Here is a 17,696-nt window from a genome sequence, read left to right as displayed (position 1 = left end):
CTACGAGTTAAGCCCACACAGTAGCTGTATTTTTTAGACATGTTACTTCTGTATGTTTCAGTTGCATATTCCTTTTTTGTAGGGATAATTTTGACAGAGGAAAATTCATGTGAGTTCTACCCGTGTTAGGCTATGACGAGGGCCATGGCATTTGAGTTCAGGGTCTAGGCACCAGCACAGATGGTGTCTGATACATCTGTATAGCTGTAGCCCCTAATGTCCCCATTGTTACCAGCCACTAACTTTGAGAAATTTCTTTAAGGAGGGCCATTTTCCCTGTTTGCACTCGGAAGAGAGGTGCAGCAATCCCTGCCATGGAAGAACAAGCAAAGTTCAGCAGGCTTTATAATGTTGGCTTAGAGTTCAGAAAAAAGAGTGCAATTGGCAATATTGAGTTCCTCAGATGTAAATGGAGCCATTAAAAGTGACAATATGCTTGTAAATAAACAGCAATGGAAGGGGAAGTTGATCCTCATACACAGAAGCATGTACTTCGACAGGTTAATACTGACTGTATGAATGGGGAAAAGCTTTTGGAAGATGCAATACGACCCTGAAAAGCACCACCTTTTTTTTATGGGTATAGGTACCTGCACTTGGACATTTAATGCAAATTATTTCTCAGACTTCAAAAATACTGCATGTTTTTCTTTTGTTTGAGACACCTGTATATGTATTTTCTTGTCTGTATTTTTAAAATCATTAGGTGAGAGAAGAAAATTGTTTTCTGCAGCCGCAAGTTTTGCTTCACTTTGTGCTATCATGTGAATTTAGGAAATAAAAGCATCAAATCGATGTAGCTTACTTCTGATTATTTTGTCAGCTTGTGTGTTAATGCAGACATTCCTGAGACAGAAGATCACCGCTGCTGAGACCAGCAAAGCCACGGGGTCAAGTAGCAGTGTACTTCTGAGCACGTTTTATAACGTGTTCGTACTGACTGTGTCTCTTACACGTCAGCTTCTTAGTGTCAGTGGCGTAGCAGTATCCTTTAATATTCTTCCTAACTGTAAATATCCCTCAGTAAACAAGGGTGTGTACTTTAGTCTTTTATTTGCTTTTTGTCTCCATGTGGACAGTGCAGGATAACTGTGTTACGAGGACGTACTCTGGGAAAGAATAATTTCAAATTGTTTTACCACCACCCCCAAAAAAAAAAATTAAAAAGGAAAAAAGCTGTTTAAAGGAGGGGGAAAGCTTTCTATCCTTTGAGGTAGCTGGATTAAGACCATGATGGGTGCGTTTTTATGAAGGCAGGGCATAGACTTGAAAGAGGAGCCTTCATTGTATCCTTCCTACTGTTTGTTCTGATCAGAACTACAGGCTGAGCACAATTTTTAATTGCTTGCAATATCTGGTCTGGTCTGTTCGTTTCTTTTGACTTCCACATTTTGCTTACATGATGCTGGGAAGGCGATAGGTATATTTGCAGAGAGTAGAAATGCCACCAGCTTTGCAGCAGCCTCTTTCATCTCCGGTCAAGCTGGCTGGTTAGGAGGATTTGTGCGAGACCCTTGCTCCTCGGTCAGCTTTGCCTTTTCCTACCGCCCTCTGCTTATTGGGGTTTTCTGATTTCTCATCAGCTGATCTGTCCGCGGGACTTTTGGTTGGGCTTCTCTGCCCAGCACATGCACCTTCAGTTATAAGATGAGCGATAGCTTAAAAAAGTATCTTAAATCCTAACGGTAAAAAAGTCCTAATAATTATAAAGTCAGACTTGGTGTCAGGTTTCTGTGCAAATAGGCAAACAGTATACTTTTAAGAGAAAATTCAGCTAGGACTTTCAAGTAAATAACACTAACAAATATGATGTTAGCTGGCAGCAAACTTCTCGTTGTTTTGTTTTCTCCTAATGCAGAATTTGAGTTGCATATGCAAATTTTATGCTGGAATTCAATTTCACCCTGGCTAAAATGGGACGACAAACCTGAAGAAAAACCTAATAAAAATGGTATTGCAAATGTATTGCAAGAACTTTAATCTGTGAAATTTCACTTTTGTTGGCTTATTTTAGACAAAAGCAGGAGTTTATCTTCAGTTTTAACGTTTTTAATAATGAATGTTTTTTTGTATGTATCTGTCACTGAGAAGACAGCTACTTTGCTATTTTTCAGCATTTTGTACCTTTCATTGGTTATGGCACATCCATAATTTTCAGATTATTAAACTGCTGTGTTATTCTTGCTCAGTTTTATGGAGTTAACTAGTATTGTATTTTTATTCATAACTTTAGACGCTTTCATACCTTATTTTACAACTTCTTAGTTCCATCAAAGCATGCTTGCCTGTATTTTAATTAAAACGACTTGATTCTTTTACAAACCTGGCTTTATGAATTTTGATGGATATATTTGGAAGAAGGATTTAAAAGCCCTACTTTCTCATGAATAACAAACCAAAATTGTGTAATTAGATGATGAAATGTGCTGGCAAAACAAAGCTGAAATTATGGAAAAATTGAATTGTGAACCAGCTGTTGCTTTAAAGGAAGAAAAAAATTTTATACAGTTATCAGGAAAATATTTGCAAAGGGAAATATTTCAGCTCCAGACTCTTTATTAATTCATACAAAAACAAATTTGAGGAAGGAATATTTATATATAATAATCATATAATTTATATTTGGCAGAAATAATAATCTGATCTGTTAGTTGTGAAATCACCATCATGAAAATAACGACTTCAAAGAAAGGAGGTGGTAGGAACAGAGGGTGATGTCTATAATAATCTGGCATATATAAATGATCCAAGAGTATGAGAACAATGCGATAAATGATGGCTTTTCTAAAACATTTGTTGGGGAATGGCAAGAGAATTGTAAATAGTTGAAGTTCCTCTTCGATATATTGTAATATAAATATGGGAATAAATACAGAATACTTACTCTGCTCTCCCCGCCCCCCCCCTCCTTTCCCCCCCGCCACCTTAAAAAACATCTGTTTTTCTCCTCGTTAAATCCCTCAGGTGAAGGAAAGCCGTAACGTTTGTAATAGAGTTGGTCTGTTCAGCCAGTTGCTAAACCTGAGCGTGGCAGAGGATGAACCCTGTGCTGTGAGAAGGCAGGGCACAGGGGGGCCACCAGCGCTCTCTGGCGCAATGCCTTTGTGTGCTGGGGCTCTGTACTCACTTTAAACTATTACCCCGCAACTTGTACAGCTGCTTTTGTTTGCCAGAGTAGCGTGAACTGCAAGGACTGTGTTCATACCGTACTTGCTGGTGATAAAATATTACAATTGTTTTCCGCAAATATCTCCACGAACTCTGCCATCTATTTTTGTATAGATATCGTCTTGGAAAACTGAGGGGAGGTAGTGAGGGTTTTAGTCCCGTTTTAATTATCGCACTCGCACTTTTCATCTTTAAGAAAAAAGGGATTTTTAGGGCTTGTTTTTCCCTAGAGATAATTATTGTAACTTTGAACTTTTTATCATCCTAATAAAAATGCCTTCACCTGTCACAGCAGCTTGCCAGTTTTTATCTACATGGTCATAGTAAAAAAAAAAATGAAAAATTGAACCTCGCATTCAGAATACAGAGATAACTTGGCAGTTGTATCTCTTGTACAAGAAGAATAGAATGTTATCTGCCTTTAAATTAGAGAAAAAAAAAAAACTGTGGTGGAGGTTTTCTCACTAGCCTGTTAATACTTGGGCAAAAGCTTTTGATGGAACAGTTCTGAAAAAACACATTTAGCTTAGTGCAGTAATCTCCTTACTGCTGCCATTTTGCATATACCCTTTTTTGGCTTTCCTTGTTGCTTCAACCTCCGTAGTTGGTGAGTGGCATATTTTTCCAAGCTTAGTAGTTACACAGCGTTCTCTTTCGGCTGGCGAAACCTCTGTATTCTTTCTGTTTCTTTTAGGAAGTTAAATGATATATGCTGAGCATGTACAGTTAGGGTGATGCGAGTTTGCTGCTTTTTTTGTTTCAAGAAGCACTGAAATGAACACTGGGAGCATTGTTTCAGTCTTGCACTTAGGAATGTGAATATTTGTACTGTATACTTAATTTTATCCAAACATAGCTGAGGGCATGCATGCAGAAGTTTTTATTGCTTTGGGTCAGCTTAAGGGGAGAAAAGTTTAACTTTGCTACTTCACTGAGAAGTATGCAATTATATAACATTCAACGCGTTTTTGGAAAATCTGATTGTTTAAAAAAGGCACTTTGTGCAGCAACATGTTGAAGGATGTGTTCTTTTAAATATGAACATGGGATGCATGCACACCAAATATCCACCTAATCATTATTTCATGAACCTTAGTTCCTCCTATAAAATTAATGCTAACGCTACAAAATGTTAATTTTAGTTTGTTAGGCAGAAAGTGTTTCACAACTTTGTGGCTATTAAAAGATTGTGTTATTTGCGGTGTTTGGGGATGGCATGGGCATCTCTGTACGTACGCAGGAGAACTCTTGGCATAAAAAAAAATTTAAAGGCACTTGCTAGATTTTGTGGTTTATACAAGTTTTCATCCACTGTTGCATTGCTTCATTATTCTAATAGTGTATTTCACAGCTTGAATACAGCACTTTGATCTGATATAAGAGCTTCTAAAAATAATGATCAGCCTCATATCATATCAAAGTTGATGTGGAGGAGAAAAATGTCTCTTCTTGCTTCTCATGATTTATATTTTTGACTTAGCTGATGTCTAATCATTTAAGTATTTATTTTTTCAAAAAGTAATGTGCATTTTTTTTCACTTGCTCATCCAAAATGAACACTTGGAAAATAGCAGATATTATGTCTTAAGGTCTGCTTGGGTACAAAATAAACACTCAGCTTTCTCATGTCATGACAGGGAGACACAGAGGGCTCTCAGTGTTGCATCTGAAAGCATGCTGTTTGGTGGGGGATGGATGTGAACAGGACAGACGGATGCGTGTGCTGACTGACCAGCAGGGAACCAAGCCAGCTGTTTTGGTTTTTGCCTCTTCCCTTCTTCACTCTCCTCTGCTTTTTCCCCTTTTCTTGGGGCTTCTACAGCTGAAGAACAAGGATGAAGCATCGACAATGCCAAGGAAGGGAGGTACTAGAAGTTGGGAATGGCTGGAACGGCTTCCATTCCTTGGCATGCTGGGTCCTTTGGTTTTGCCGATTAGGATCCAGTGTCACAGCTGAGCTGGCTTGGTGGTTTTGGTTTTGTTTTTTTTCCCTGCAATATTCTGCTCTAAGAAGTCCTCCCCTGTTGGTAGTTTTACCTGCAGCAGGTTAGGACATGCTGGCTCAGAGTTAGTAGAACCTCATGGAGCAAAGGGTCTCAGAACGGTCAATTGCTGGACACTGTTCCCCATTATATATCCAAGTCTCTGGACTTCCCATGGATTGCAGGGTTTTAACAACTCTTGCCCAGGTTGACGGGCAGTCTGTACAGTCCTGCTGCTGTATTGGCCTGACTCCTGAACAGCCTGCTTGGGGAAAGAAAAGTTTGTGACCATCCAGCAACATGCCATCTTTAATGCAGGGTTCCACAGAACTGGGGAAAATACCTTGGGTGTTGTGTCTTCAGTCGTATTAAAAGGACTCCCAGCATCTCAGAGATGCTTTCACGCTGCTTTCTTGGTGTTTAATTCATGTCAAATTTTAAGATAATCGCTGTCATCCAAACCTTCCTCTACAGACAGTTCAAATCTCTTGTAAAACTACCTTTAAAAAAGAAAAAATGATTAATATATTGCCTTAGTGTAATAAAAAAACCAATCCCGCATACAAAAGGAACACCATGACCTCATTGTATTTATATGTAAGTAAGGAATTTAGCAGAGGATTTTAAATCAAGTACTATTTTGGACTTGAGGAGAGCCACGTGCTGGAAAGCCCGTCTCTCTTATCTATATCAAACAGTCCCATAAACTTGTTACCTCCCCATGCAAACATTGCCTGCCTTGTAGTCTTAGATCGTGGAAGCTGTAGCAATATTACTATAAGGCAAATAATGACGTGTCACACATGACGGAATTGAAGAACTACCGAGGTTAACTTTTGCAGATTGCTCGTTTGGTTGCCTCCAGTTTTAGCTTACATAAAATAAGGCTTTGGATAAAACATGCGGACATTAATTGCAATTTCAAATTTAGTTTAGGCATTCTAAAATCTTACGCTGAAAAAAATAAGTCCTTTGTGGGGAAAGCTTCCCAGGTCTCTAAAATTTGGTGAGGGGACCTGAATAAACAATAGAGGGCTTGCATTGAAATAATGAGAAAATCAGTATTTTGCATATGTCAAAAGTCGGACCAGGGTAAACTGTAGTAGTTGAACATTGTCTTTGATGAATGCCAACATTTTTCAAGAATGAATCAAATGCTTCCGTGAGTTTCACCTTCTAATTCTGCTGCTTAAATATGGCTCATGCCCTCTGTTTCTTACCTTCTGAATGGTATCGAAAGGATATGGTTCACATAGAGACTGAATTGCAGAGGGGTTTTGGTTGCCTTTTCAGTACTGATTTTCCTACCTGGACTAATTTAAATCCACAAATTTGACCTACTTAATATGCATACTTCTCCCTCTCTCAAGACCTTTTGCTTGAACTATCAAACTACTTAGGTTTCCTTTGTATTTAGGAGGGATGTACTTTGGGAGTTGTTTTCAAAGCTGAAGAGATTAACTTAATTTAAACTTCTAGGAAAAAATATGGTAGCCCCTTCATAATTGTGAAACAGATTTTATATTATTGCTTAGGGCTAAATCCCTTCTAGTTCCCAGAAATGAACACAAGCACAGAAGACTAAAATCAGAAAGGTTAAGGCACCAAATGACTTTCAATTAGCAGAGGATATAAAAGGCAATAAGAAGAGCTTCTGCATATACATTATTTTCATTTTTCATCCCTTCTGTAGTGTTTGTTACTTAACAGAGACTAAGGGCAAAAATATATAGATAAACAAGTGCTAGTGGCAACTTTGTGCATTGGTTTTCATGAAAAAGGTTAATTTTGAGTTGATACTTACATAAGCTGTTTTAATAAGCAGACAGTTGCACAGGCAAGAGCAGGCTAAAGAAGAGGATTCAAGGTGGAGATTTCTGGTGACACTCTTAAATGTTTGCAAACTTGCACTTTTGTAAAGAGCTTTGTAGGAAAAGGTCAAAATTCAAAACGAACTTGGAAGAACCATCTTAGAAAGCTGATCTGCCATTGATAAAATGATATTCAGTACAGAGGACTTAAGAAGATCTTAAAAAAAGAGAAAGACAAGAGGACAGCTATCTTTTGCCTGCAGAGCACCTGCTAACACAGGGAGGTGAGAGTTTGTTTCATTGTTCCTGTCAAAGGGGCCCCAGTGGGATCTCTGTGCTTAGTAAGTACCTCACTAGGAAAAAATCCGGACTGACTGAATAGCATCCAGAGAACAGTTGTTTACCGTGAGGGCAAGGGTGGGAGTGGAGAGGAACACCTTACCTCAAGAGCTTGGATTTTGAGGGTGAAACGCTAGAAGAGGTTGCATACAAATATTTTGGAATCTGCTTTCTTGGCTGTTTTCAGGATTAGGACAGTCAGGCATTTGTTTCGTCAGAGAATGTTTAAACCCTGCCTCAGTGTTTGTATGGATTAGATAGTCTCTTAACATCTCTTCTGTTCTCTTTCCGTGCTTATTTGAAAATACTGCAGCTGTTTTTCCACTTGAATAATTTCACAAAAAATAACCCAGATGAAATTGTGTCAAGTTAATGCTATGCGGCAGTGCTTGTGTTTCCAAAACAAGCAAACAAACAAAAAAATATAACCCTGGGAGCAAGTGACAGCTGGAATGCAGGAAACCAAGACCTGAGATGTAAAAATCTGGATATAAAGGTTTTTCTTTCCCCAAAGTGAAGTGAAGGCCCCAGCTTGATCCATTAGTCATGAAATTGTCACTTTGCAAGCATGAAGTGCTAATACTCTCACAGGAGTGTTTCCATATAAAATGGTGGTGTATGTATTTTCACAAATGGTCGGATAATGCTTCTAAAGCTTCCTAAATTCTTCACATCACCAGTTTCAATAAATAATGAGGGAATGTACTTTTTCAGTTTGCATAGAAACCCTGTCGTGTCTGTCAATGTAACTTACCTGGGTAGCCAGATAGAATTTCAAATTTGGAGGCTGTAAGGCAAGTTAAAGAAAGAGGGAGAGTCGGCACCCTGTTCCTCCTGTTCCAGCTTCCACGTAGCACATGCGTGCAAAACTCCGTAACCCAAGCAAGGTCTTTCCCGTTAGGCTTCAGTACTGCACTGTGTATCCATGTTTTGCCATTTAGAAATGAACTCACCTAGGTGTTGCCCGTTCACTTGCACGTGAATGGGAAAGGTAAAAACTAAGTGGGATGATAAGAGCATCGTCACTTGTGTCAGGAGTGCGTGCCATGCACCCTCTCCCACATGGAGAGAGGATGGCTGCTACAGGGGCTGGGCTTGGAGAGTCCCTCTCCACTGTGCAGCTGGTATCAACTTTCATATGTTATCCAATATTTCCTTTTCGTGCTTATGATCTAGATGACTACATGTTTTTAAACTCAATTTTTTCTTAACTCTTGTCTATATATTCAATATTATTTGAAAAACCTGTTTTTAAATAGCAGAGGAAGGTCTCTAAGGCCAGAAATTATTTGCTTTGTTAACTATCTGACCAGAAAGCTACAGGTCATGCTTTCTATTTTGGTGTCTTGAATTCTTTCCTTCATGGTAGCTAGGAGGTGTCTACTAGGCTTTTATGTGAAGCTCTGGAGGAGATGTGCAGTGAGTGCACAGCCCCAGTGCAGGAGCTCGGTCTTCTCTGTCCTTGGAAGGGAAAGGTGTGAGCATCTCCCTTCTCTGTGAAACCCAACTGCCCTCTGTGTTTGACCGGAGCCCTGAATGAAGGATCTCAGGAACAGGAATAAAGATACTTTTCTGTCAGCACTTCAAAGTGGTTATAGGTGATAACTCTGCTGCCTTTAAAAAGCTTTTTGCTCAGTGTGTGGACTTTTAAAGACCCACCCCTGTCTCCTTGGTTGTACTTGTACGATGCAACCAGCCCCACTCCATCCAGTGGACCAAGCTGCCGGCGTGCTTCACAGACAGTTGTGCTGGCACTGGTGAGCAGATGGCACCGCAGAAATGTTGAAAGTTGAGGGATGCTTGAGTTGGCAAGGGCCAGTAGGAGTAGTGTTCATCAGGCTGTCCTCTGCTCACTTCACAGAGGTTAACATCTTCTCGCATTTCCTATATTTTGTAGTTCAGTTACTATGAAGAGTAAATTTTAAAGAACAGGCGATTTAAGGATTCCCCCTGTTGTTATGCCAAACGAATACACATTTTTCCTTGAGTAATGGTTGTTCATTTTGCAGGTGGTTGTTTTCAACTCACAGTTATTTGGAAGAAAAGCAGTGGCTACAAACTCTAGTTTCAATTTTTTTTTTTATTTTTATTTAGGTTTTTCACTTGCTGCAGTCATACTTAGAATCAAAACCACTCGTTAGTTCGGACTTTCAGCAGGGACTGGGTGACATCATTACCTGTATACGAACCAAACTGTGGTTGGCTAAAAGGTAAGATAAAACACAAGATATCTATGTTTATGCACATACATTACTAACATATGGAGGGCTTGGCTGATGGAACTTTTAAAATTATTTTTTATTTTGACAAGATGGACAGATTTATTTCTCTGGAAACATGTAAAATTTGGATGCATTATTGGCTTGCTGATTTTTTTAATTGAGGTGTTGGTGGTTGTTTTTTTTCAAAAAGCAAGGATGAAAAAGCATAAGTATGCTTTACCTATTTTTCAGTTTTCTCTTAGGTGATTCTCAGCTAAAATTTATACTCCAGTCATTTAAAAAACAAACAAACAAACAAACAAACAAACAAAACCCCTGTGAATGAAAATGCCTACAGAAGCAGCCTTTTTCAGGATGAATGTTGCTTCTGGGCTAAGAAAAATATGCCACATAGACAAGGTTTTTATGTTACTATTTTCTCTGACTTTGACCTTTACAAAAAAGTAGTAGAAAAATGTCATGGCAATTGTTGCAACTATCAAAAGTATTTAGCTGCCCACAAAGAATCCAAGATAGTTTTGGAAACATTTTCCTTAGGTTTCTGTTAAAAGATCTCCAGATAACCTACATAGTGCAATCAAGAAACACTTTTTCCTCTTCTTTTATTTCCTTTTTTTTTCCTCTTCTTTTATTTCCTTTTTTTTTCCCTCTTCTTTTATTTCCTTTTTTTTTCCCTCTTCTTTTATTTCCTTTTTTTTCCCTCTTCTTTTATTTCCTTTTTTTTTCCTCTTCTTTTTTTTTTTTTTAAAATCTACTTGATTTTATCAATTGCTTTTGAAAATTCTCACCAGAAGCTTTAAAGGAATCAGTTGCGGACAGAGAGCACAAGTCCTTAGGTAGATAAGTAACTGGGTAAAATATTCCAGAGTACAGTTTGCACAGCAGAGGGAGGTCAGTCTGGTGTGGATCTTTGATAAAACCTATGTTGCTTTGTGATCAGCAAAAGCAAAATCATAAGTGATTTGGAGAAGGGGTGTGACTAGTGGGTTGAGGAAGTCTTCTGCCAGTGTTAACTGAGTCAGGGGTAATCAAGATACAATTGATTTTGAGAGTTACAGAAGGGTCTCCTGAGAGAGTGAGAGTGATGATATAGCAGGTAAAACTTGGTGTAAATAGTTGTGAAATGATGCACATGAATAAAGCAGTCTGGAAAGGAGTAGTTGACTGAGCAGATTTTTTTGTTTGAAAAAAAAAAAAAATCACCTTGATTCTTAGTAGAGCCCAAGAAGGGGAGGTGGCAAATATCATAAAAAGAATGCAGAAAGAAACAGAAATCACACTTATGTTTGTGTTTTAATCTGTGTTGTATGTTTGAATATTATGTAAATCCCAAAGACAATACAGTAGAAATGAGGAACAGTAGAAGGACTGACAGCAAGTATAGAATAGTTTATAGATGGAGAATGACTAAATAGGCTGGGATTTTTTTAGCTTGGAAAAGGGACAACTGAGGATGACACGGAAAAAAAAATTAATGCTGTGAGTCACATGGAAAGGGGATGGGTAATTAGCATCCCTTCCAATGGAAGGTGGCAGATTTAAAAGGAACAAAATAATGAAGGTTTTCATGTAATTTTAGTTTAGCTATGGAACTCCATGATACAAGATAGTGTTGGTTTTAAACCTTACTGAATTTTTAACAAATGATTGAACAGAGGCATGGAAGAAAAGCCCACTAAGTTTACTAAGTATGTAGATATCACAGTTGGCTCAAGAAATTCTTCAGCAACCGTGAAGGTTGAGGGGTTTTGGCAAGTGTCACTGTTCTTTAGCTTTTCTTCTGTGCATCTGCTCTCTGCCCCAGTTGGAGACATCATGGTGGATTTGGTGGATATTTTGACTTGACTCAGCATAAGCATTTTTAAATCTTTCAGTGAGAATTGTAATTTACTTAATTAAAGTCCATTGATACTGTTATAAATTAAAAAACCCAAATGCTGGAGACCAAAATCAGTAGAAAGATACTAGTGCTAGATAATTCAAACCTCTTTTTCCTGCAGCACATGTGTAAGGGCCAGGCTCTGTTCATTAAAGTTTTAAAATAAATGCTATGTTTTCAAAGTATTTTTTCAGAACCGGCCTTTTTAATACATCAGTCATATTAGTGCTGGCTTCTTTTCTTTTTTTTTTTTTTTTTCCCATTATTATTATCTCCAGAAAAGAAATGTTTGCAGGCTGTCTCTAAGAAATCCTGGTACATGGTATAGGTATCTGCCCGAAGAGATGTATTTTCTCTTTCACTTGCCTGTAAAAAGCCACAGCTGTATGTGCTGATATTAGTCCTCTGTCAGTAGCACGTTTCCATTTTGTGAGTTTGTTGTAGCCTTCTTTTCATATTCATGCATTCTCAATTATGCAGTTAATACTATGCATAGTTTTATTTTAGATGTCTTTCTCCCCAGATAGTAAAATTTTGTATTACGAGCATACAGGTTTGCAACACTAAGTTAAGGCATTGTTTTTTTTACAGACAGAAACTCCTTTTTAAAAATTTCTAATATATATTGCCATTCTCTTTGAGCCAATACAGCCATACGTCCTTAGACACACTGTGAGCTAAGGTGTGCTTTCTTTTCTCTTTCTTTACTTTTTTTTTTTTTAAAGTTAAAAAAAGGCAAGTAAAATATCTGTGAAATGTTTGGTAACCAAATTTACTTCCAAATCCGTTTTAAACTTAAGACTACGATAAATGTTAAAGCTGAAAATATTTGCTTGCCTCTTAACTTTCAGCTTGTGATAAATGTGTTCAGTGTGAGTGTGGTGTGATTTAAAAACAAAACAAACAAAACCAAACCCCAACAAACAACCCAAACAACCAAAGATGCTGAAGTAGATGGTATTTTCTGGTAGTTTTTGTCTCCCATGTTCAGTGTGCAGCTTTGCCATTTATATTTGGCTGTGTGGAGCTGAACAACTGTTCTGTGATGAACAGTGGATTTTGGGGGTTTTGTTGTTGTTTTCTCTTTTTCTTGTTTTAAAGTTTTGGGAGGTTGCTTGGTAACTGAGTTGTGAAACTCAGTAAGTCCGTCTGTGCAGTTTTCTGGATGTTGGGAGAGCGTATCTGGAAACCAGCCCTTCATTTGTTGCCTGTTGCTAGACTTCTCAGTAGGCATCTGCTGCTGGGTGGTGGCTGGCTGGACCTTCAGTCCACGTTACAGTCATTCTTACCTTGTTCCTGTTCAGGCAAAGGGAGTGAATACCCCAGAGCAAAATTAATGAACCTCCATCTGTTTCTTCTGCCTTTTTCATAAGGAGATAACTTGGCATGTCACCAATACTGTAGTGCAGTGATTGTTTGAAAAGAGAGTATTAGAGGCACTCACTATTAATCTTAAATGAGTAAAAAAATTAAAATAACAGGAAAATGGTTGGTGAATTTGGGAAATCGGGAATTATTTCCAAACATCAGTCTTCATTCATATTTCTGAGCTAGTTCTGTAAAGTTCTTGCTGGTGTTCTTTCAACTACGTACTTCCTTTGTACTATGGAACAAACTCTGAGAAACTTAAATTACAAAATTCTGGATTGCATAAGTAGTTCTAAAAATGAGGCTTAATTGTCACATATATAAATCTGGAGGAAAGATTATTGTTCTTCAGCTGTTTGCTGAACTGGGTGATGTTTTTTGTTTGGTTGGTTTGTTTTTTTTTTTTCATCTTTTCAGGGCCAGAATGTCATTTCCTTTCATCAGAAGGTACCGGTGTAGAATAACTCAATAAACTGTTGCACATTCCCTGTAATATACTAATCTCTTCTCCCTCCTCCACTCCCCCCCCCCCCCCCCCCCCCCCCCCCCCGATTTTGCTTTAGAGAATAAAATAATGGTTTACATTCCCCAAACTGAATTTCATAAAACATTCACTTTTTCAACTGTTTTTTTCTGTCTGTTGTGAAGGCGGGCTTCTCGTGTTAATGGGACATGGTTGCTTTTTCTCCTTTATAGCGTATATTAAAATATAAGAAGAAAAAAACCCTTTCCTCCAACTTCCTTGCTTTTTTTTTTTTTTGACATCGTTAAAATACTAACTTTTTTGAGTATTCAAAAGTAGTATTTCCATTTTTGATGTTTTGGTGAATGAGACCTGCCTTCCATCTGCTTCTGAAGGTGATGTTTGAAACTTTTCACTTGCAGGTTTATACTTTGTTTGGTGGTTCTTATTTTGTTTTAGAATACACTTGTTTGTTAGTCTAAAGTGATTTAGCAATGTTATTGCTTCCCCCCAACCCCAAATCAGTGTTACTTTATTGCGTTTTTTAAAAGTATGGAAGATGCAGGGAGAACAGAAATTAAAAAATACATAAAATTTGCTTTGTTGTAGAACTGAGGTGATGGAATAAAATGATGGAAATTAGTCTGGTGAAAGCTTTAAAAAAACAATCAACATATCAAGCTAAGCCTTTGAAAGAGTTCAAAGCTCTTTCATATGAAACTAAAAAAAAAAAAAAAAGTATTTTTTAGCTCGACTGTATACCAAGGAGTTACAAGACTAAATCTAGATGCCTTCTGCTTCATAAATACAGAAAGCTAAAAGAGCAGCCTTTGGAGCTGGTAATTTGTTGTACGGAAGTCCCGGAAATATCTCTCTTGTTTCATTTGTAGCTTTTGGCATGGCAAAGTATTGGTATTGGAAAATTTGTGAAATCATGTCATTGCACAGCTTTGCTGTAGGATGCTGTCTTCCAGTGCTTTTAGTTTGATTTTTTTTTTTTTTTTTCCACCTGCCTTCTTACTGGAGACCACAGGAGGGGGAAAAGTCTTTGAGGTTCTGCCAGAAGTCAAATAACATACTGCGCTAACCTCTAGCCATGTGCCATTTCTTAGCTGAGAGCTTGTCTGCACTGGGAAAGTTTACTTCTAAGAAGCCCGCTTTCTTGAAACTAACTTGTGTGGAACAGCTTTGTATAAAACCAACTGGCTTTGCCTTTTGCAAAGAGTCACTAGTTGGCCTGGAATGGACAGCCTGCGGTGTGTGCACTTAGCTTTATTACCCAAATATCCCGTGCTCTGGGGTGCTGCTGCTTAGCTCTCTGCTTTGTGGGTGGGACTGTTAAACATACAAATGGATCCTGAGGTAGGGGTACAGGATTCAAGCTCACACAACAAATACATGCAAAAGTTATTCCAGGCTTAGGCTGAAAACCAGATTCACTGTCCACTGCGATACTTGCTGCTCAGTTTTCTCCAGGCTGACTCTAGGATGATCCAGCTGTAACTGCTTTGAATGAGGAAAAACTCACCGGCATTTTATAACGCTACAGAGTACGCTAACTCACAAAGGCGATAGCACTCTGTCAAGTGTGTCCCGTTTCCCCCCTCTGCTTTTGGCAGCGCTATGCGAGTGACAGCGGGCAGCCAACCAGTCATAGGTTCTTCCTAGAAGGAACTTCAAGTGAGGTGCATTTGGGCCATCTGTGTGGAAAGCAGGAATGTGGCATCACTGTGGTTTCAGGACATCGTGAAAGTTGCTCAAAGAGTGTAATCTAAGTATGCCCTTATTCTTCTCATTGCTGCTTAGGAGAGACAGCTGTAATTTCCGGTGAGCAGGCTATTAAAGACAAAACAGTGTTTTGTGTTCTTTATGGTGGCTGTGTGGAAGTTCCCAGAGGCACATGCGGGCCTGTCTAGATACAAGTGGAAGATGCACATGAACTTTCTGCAGCTTTGCAAGCAGCCTCTGTTGGATTTCTGGAAAGGGGGCATTATTTGGGAGCTGGAAGGGGCTTTTTTGTACTTTCAAAACAGCAAGGAGGCAACAACTAAGGAGAATGTAAGGTCATCCTCCTTGGCAGAGTGGTCGTTCTCTTCAGATAGTTCCCTTGCCTCTTTCACTGCATCAGGATGAACCTTCTTGTCCTTCTGTGGCCATGTCCGACTTTGGCATCTTCCTGTTTTTTTAACTTTTCCATTTCTGTCTTTAAAACCTGCACATTGAGAAGTGCAGTTAATTGCCTTTGTTCGTTAGCAGTCTGTATGCATTATACCGCCATGTTCAAAAATTTAAGATAGTTTTAATCACTGAGCCTGGCTCTATGGAAGTCTGTTTACTGGGTTTCAAATTGAAAAGTTAACTTTCTGTCAGCTGGGCTAGAGCAATAAGTCATGTGTGTGCTCTTACACACACAAAACATCAAGGGATTTATTTTTTTTTTTGTCCTGTTCCAGCAGAAAGCAAAGCATACCAGCATGAACAGTTACTGCACATCAGGTGCACAGTGGTAATTTATTAAGCTGAGCTTACTGACCCATGAGCCTAATTTAGCCTGGTTCATCTTTGCTTTTGAGAGCAGAGTCATAACAGTTACGTCATTGTTCATAAATGTATTCTTGGAGGCATTCATTTAAATCTTACGTGCTTTTTAGCAGGGTAATTCTGGTTTCTGTGCTGCTCTAAGTCCAGTCTTTCACCAGTTTTGATAACAGTATCCTTAATGCAAATACAAATTGTTTATTTAGGCAGTTGGTGATTGCTTGGTTTGGAACACTTGCTTTGGGTTTCAGTAGAGTATTTAAACTTCGGACTGAAGTTTAAGATGTGCTTTGCATGGGATAAGACATTCTTTGGTTCGCAGTTATACTTCCAACTTAAATATGAACATTCAGGGAATACTAAGAATTAAGTAAGGTTTTTTAAGATGTGTTCCCTCCATGAGTGCAACAGAGTATGCACAAACCATGTACAATTGCAGGTTTTGGACGTTAATCCTCACTCATATCTGAAAATGCTTTCCAATAAATAAACAGAAGATTTTTAGTAGCTTGCCTCTTTATAGGCAAAACCCCTGATGTTAATTGTGTAAAATTCATTAAATTTGCACATGGGATTAGTTTGACCTCTTCAGTTTTTTAGGTTGCTGCTAAGGGTTCACATGTGGTTCTCATTAAGAGAACAAAAAAGACAACAGATAGGATTATTTTATGAATCCGGTATGCTAAAAAGAACACCAACAAAACACATCCTTTCAGTATCATTCACAAGGACAGCCAGAGCACAAATTAATTTTTCTTAGTAGCTGAAACTCAGGATGCTTTTGGTGGTATCACAATGAAAAAATAATTTGTGTAGCTTCTTTTTGAAGCAATAAATTCTCTGCCTTTACCAGGGAAACTAACAGCAACATAATAGTCCGGCTTTGGTGGTGGAAGAAAAACTTAAATCACCAGACCAGCAACCTTCCCTATGGAGAAAATGGTTGCTATAACGCAGGATGAGCTGGTCTTATAGAATAGGCAAGTCAGGGGGACTGTGCACATGGTAATTACTCCAAGAAGATCTCAACAGCACCAAGTAGGCAAGCAGATCCGCTGTTACTAGGTGTTTGTATTTCTGTGCGGGTGTTCCTGCGCTTCCAGGAACTCAGCAAGGATTACTTGGTAGTTAGGCTTCATTATTATTTTTTTTTAAATATTTTCCATTAAATGTAGGTCTGTTGGCCGTGACGTTCACTGATGTGCTGGTTTTGAATTACATGGTTAAAAATGCTATGGACAAAGTTTAATAATTAAATCCATTATTAATGTCTCTTCAAAAAGACACGAGGAAGGCCGTGCATGTTGATTCAGTGCTACAGAAGTGGGCTCTGAGAGAAAACATTAAAATATGAAGGCTGCCTTCTAAACAAATATACCCCCAAACCCCTCAGTCTTTAGAATACTGCAGAATTTGAAAGCTAATAACCAAAACAGTGGGAGATTTAATCTTTTAATCGGCTGCTCATTGTATGTGCAGGTGTGATTTCCATAAGCTTTGTCACTTCCATGAGTGACAAACAATCATTTTCCAGATCTCTCTGCAGGTAAAATGTGGTCGGTACAAGGCCAGCTTGGCCTGGTTCATCAGCAACGCTCCAAGGATAAAACTCCCTATGGATAGCCCCCTAAGGATTATGTATCAAGACTCAAACATCACAGAAGATGCACTTCTTGGTGCATTTAGATGATGTTTTAGCAGATACAATTGCAGGTCATGTATCAGAAGAATCTGGCCATCAGAAGAAAGAATACTTTGCAAAGATTTGCTATTCTTCAGGAAGGAGTAAGCTGGAAGCTGATAGGTAGGGAAAGATAGACTGTAAACCTAAAATATAGTTGCCAGGGTGCCAGCCTGAAGAGCTGAGATTATGGAATACAAAGGCAGACTGGGAAACTCAGAATAGGAGGTTGCACAGACCCTGTC

At 38.6% G+C, this 17,696-nt stretch overlaps 1 protein-coding gene across 1 annotated transcript in view; it reads left to right on the top strand.

Annotated features, from left to right (window-relative positions):
* THADA (THADA armadillo repeat containing) overlaps window positions 1-17,696 on the top strand; it is a gene marked incomplete at its 5' end in the record, with an annotated part of 163,830 nt that overhangs the window by 90,466 nt on the left and 55,668 nt on the right. The window contains one exon of the mRNA XM_082480800.1: window positions 9,395-9,510. Coding sequence (XP_082336926.1) covers window positions 9,395-9,510 — 116 coding nt within the window. The remainder of the gene's footprint in view (window positions 1-9,394; window positions 9,511-17,696) is intronic.

This window comes from Vanellus vanellus (genome assembly GCF_965231255.1).
Source record: "Vanellus vanellus genome assembly, chromosome: 3".
In the NCBI taxonomy this organism is placed as follows: domain Eukaryota; kingdom Metazoa; phylum Chordata; class Aves; order Charadriiformes; family Charadriidae; genus Vanellus; species Vanellus vanellus.
Note: the sequence above shows the minus strand (reverse complement) of the source record. Positions and strands in the feature narration are given on the sequence as shown.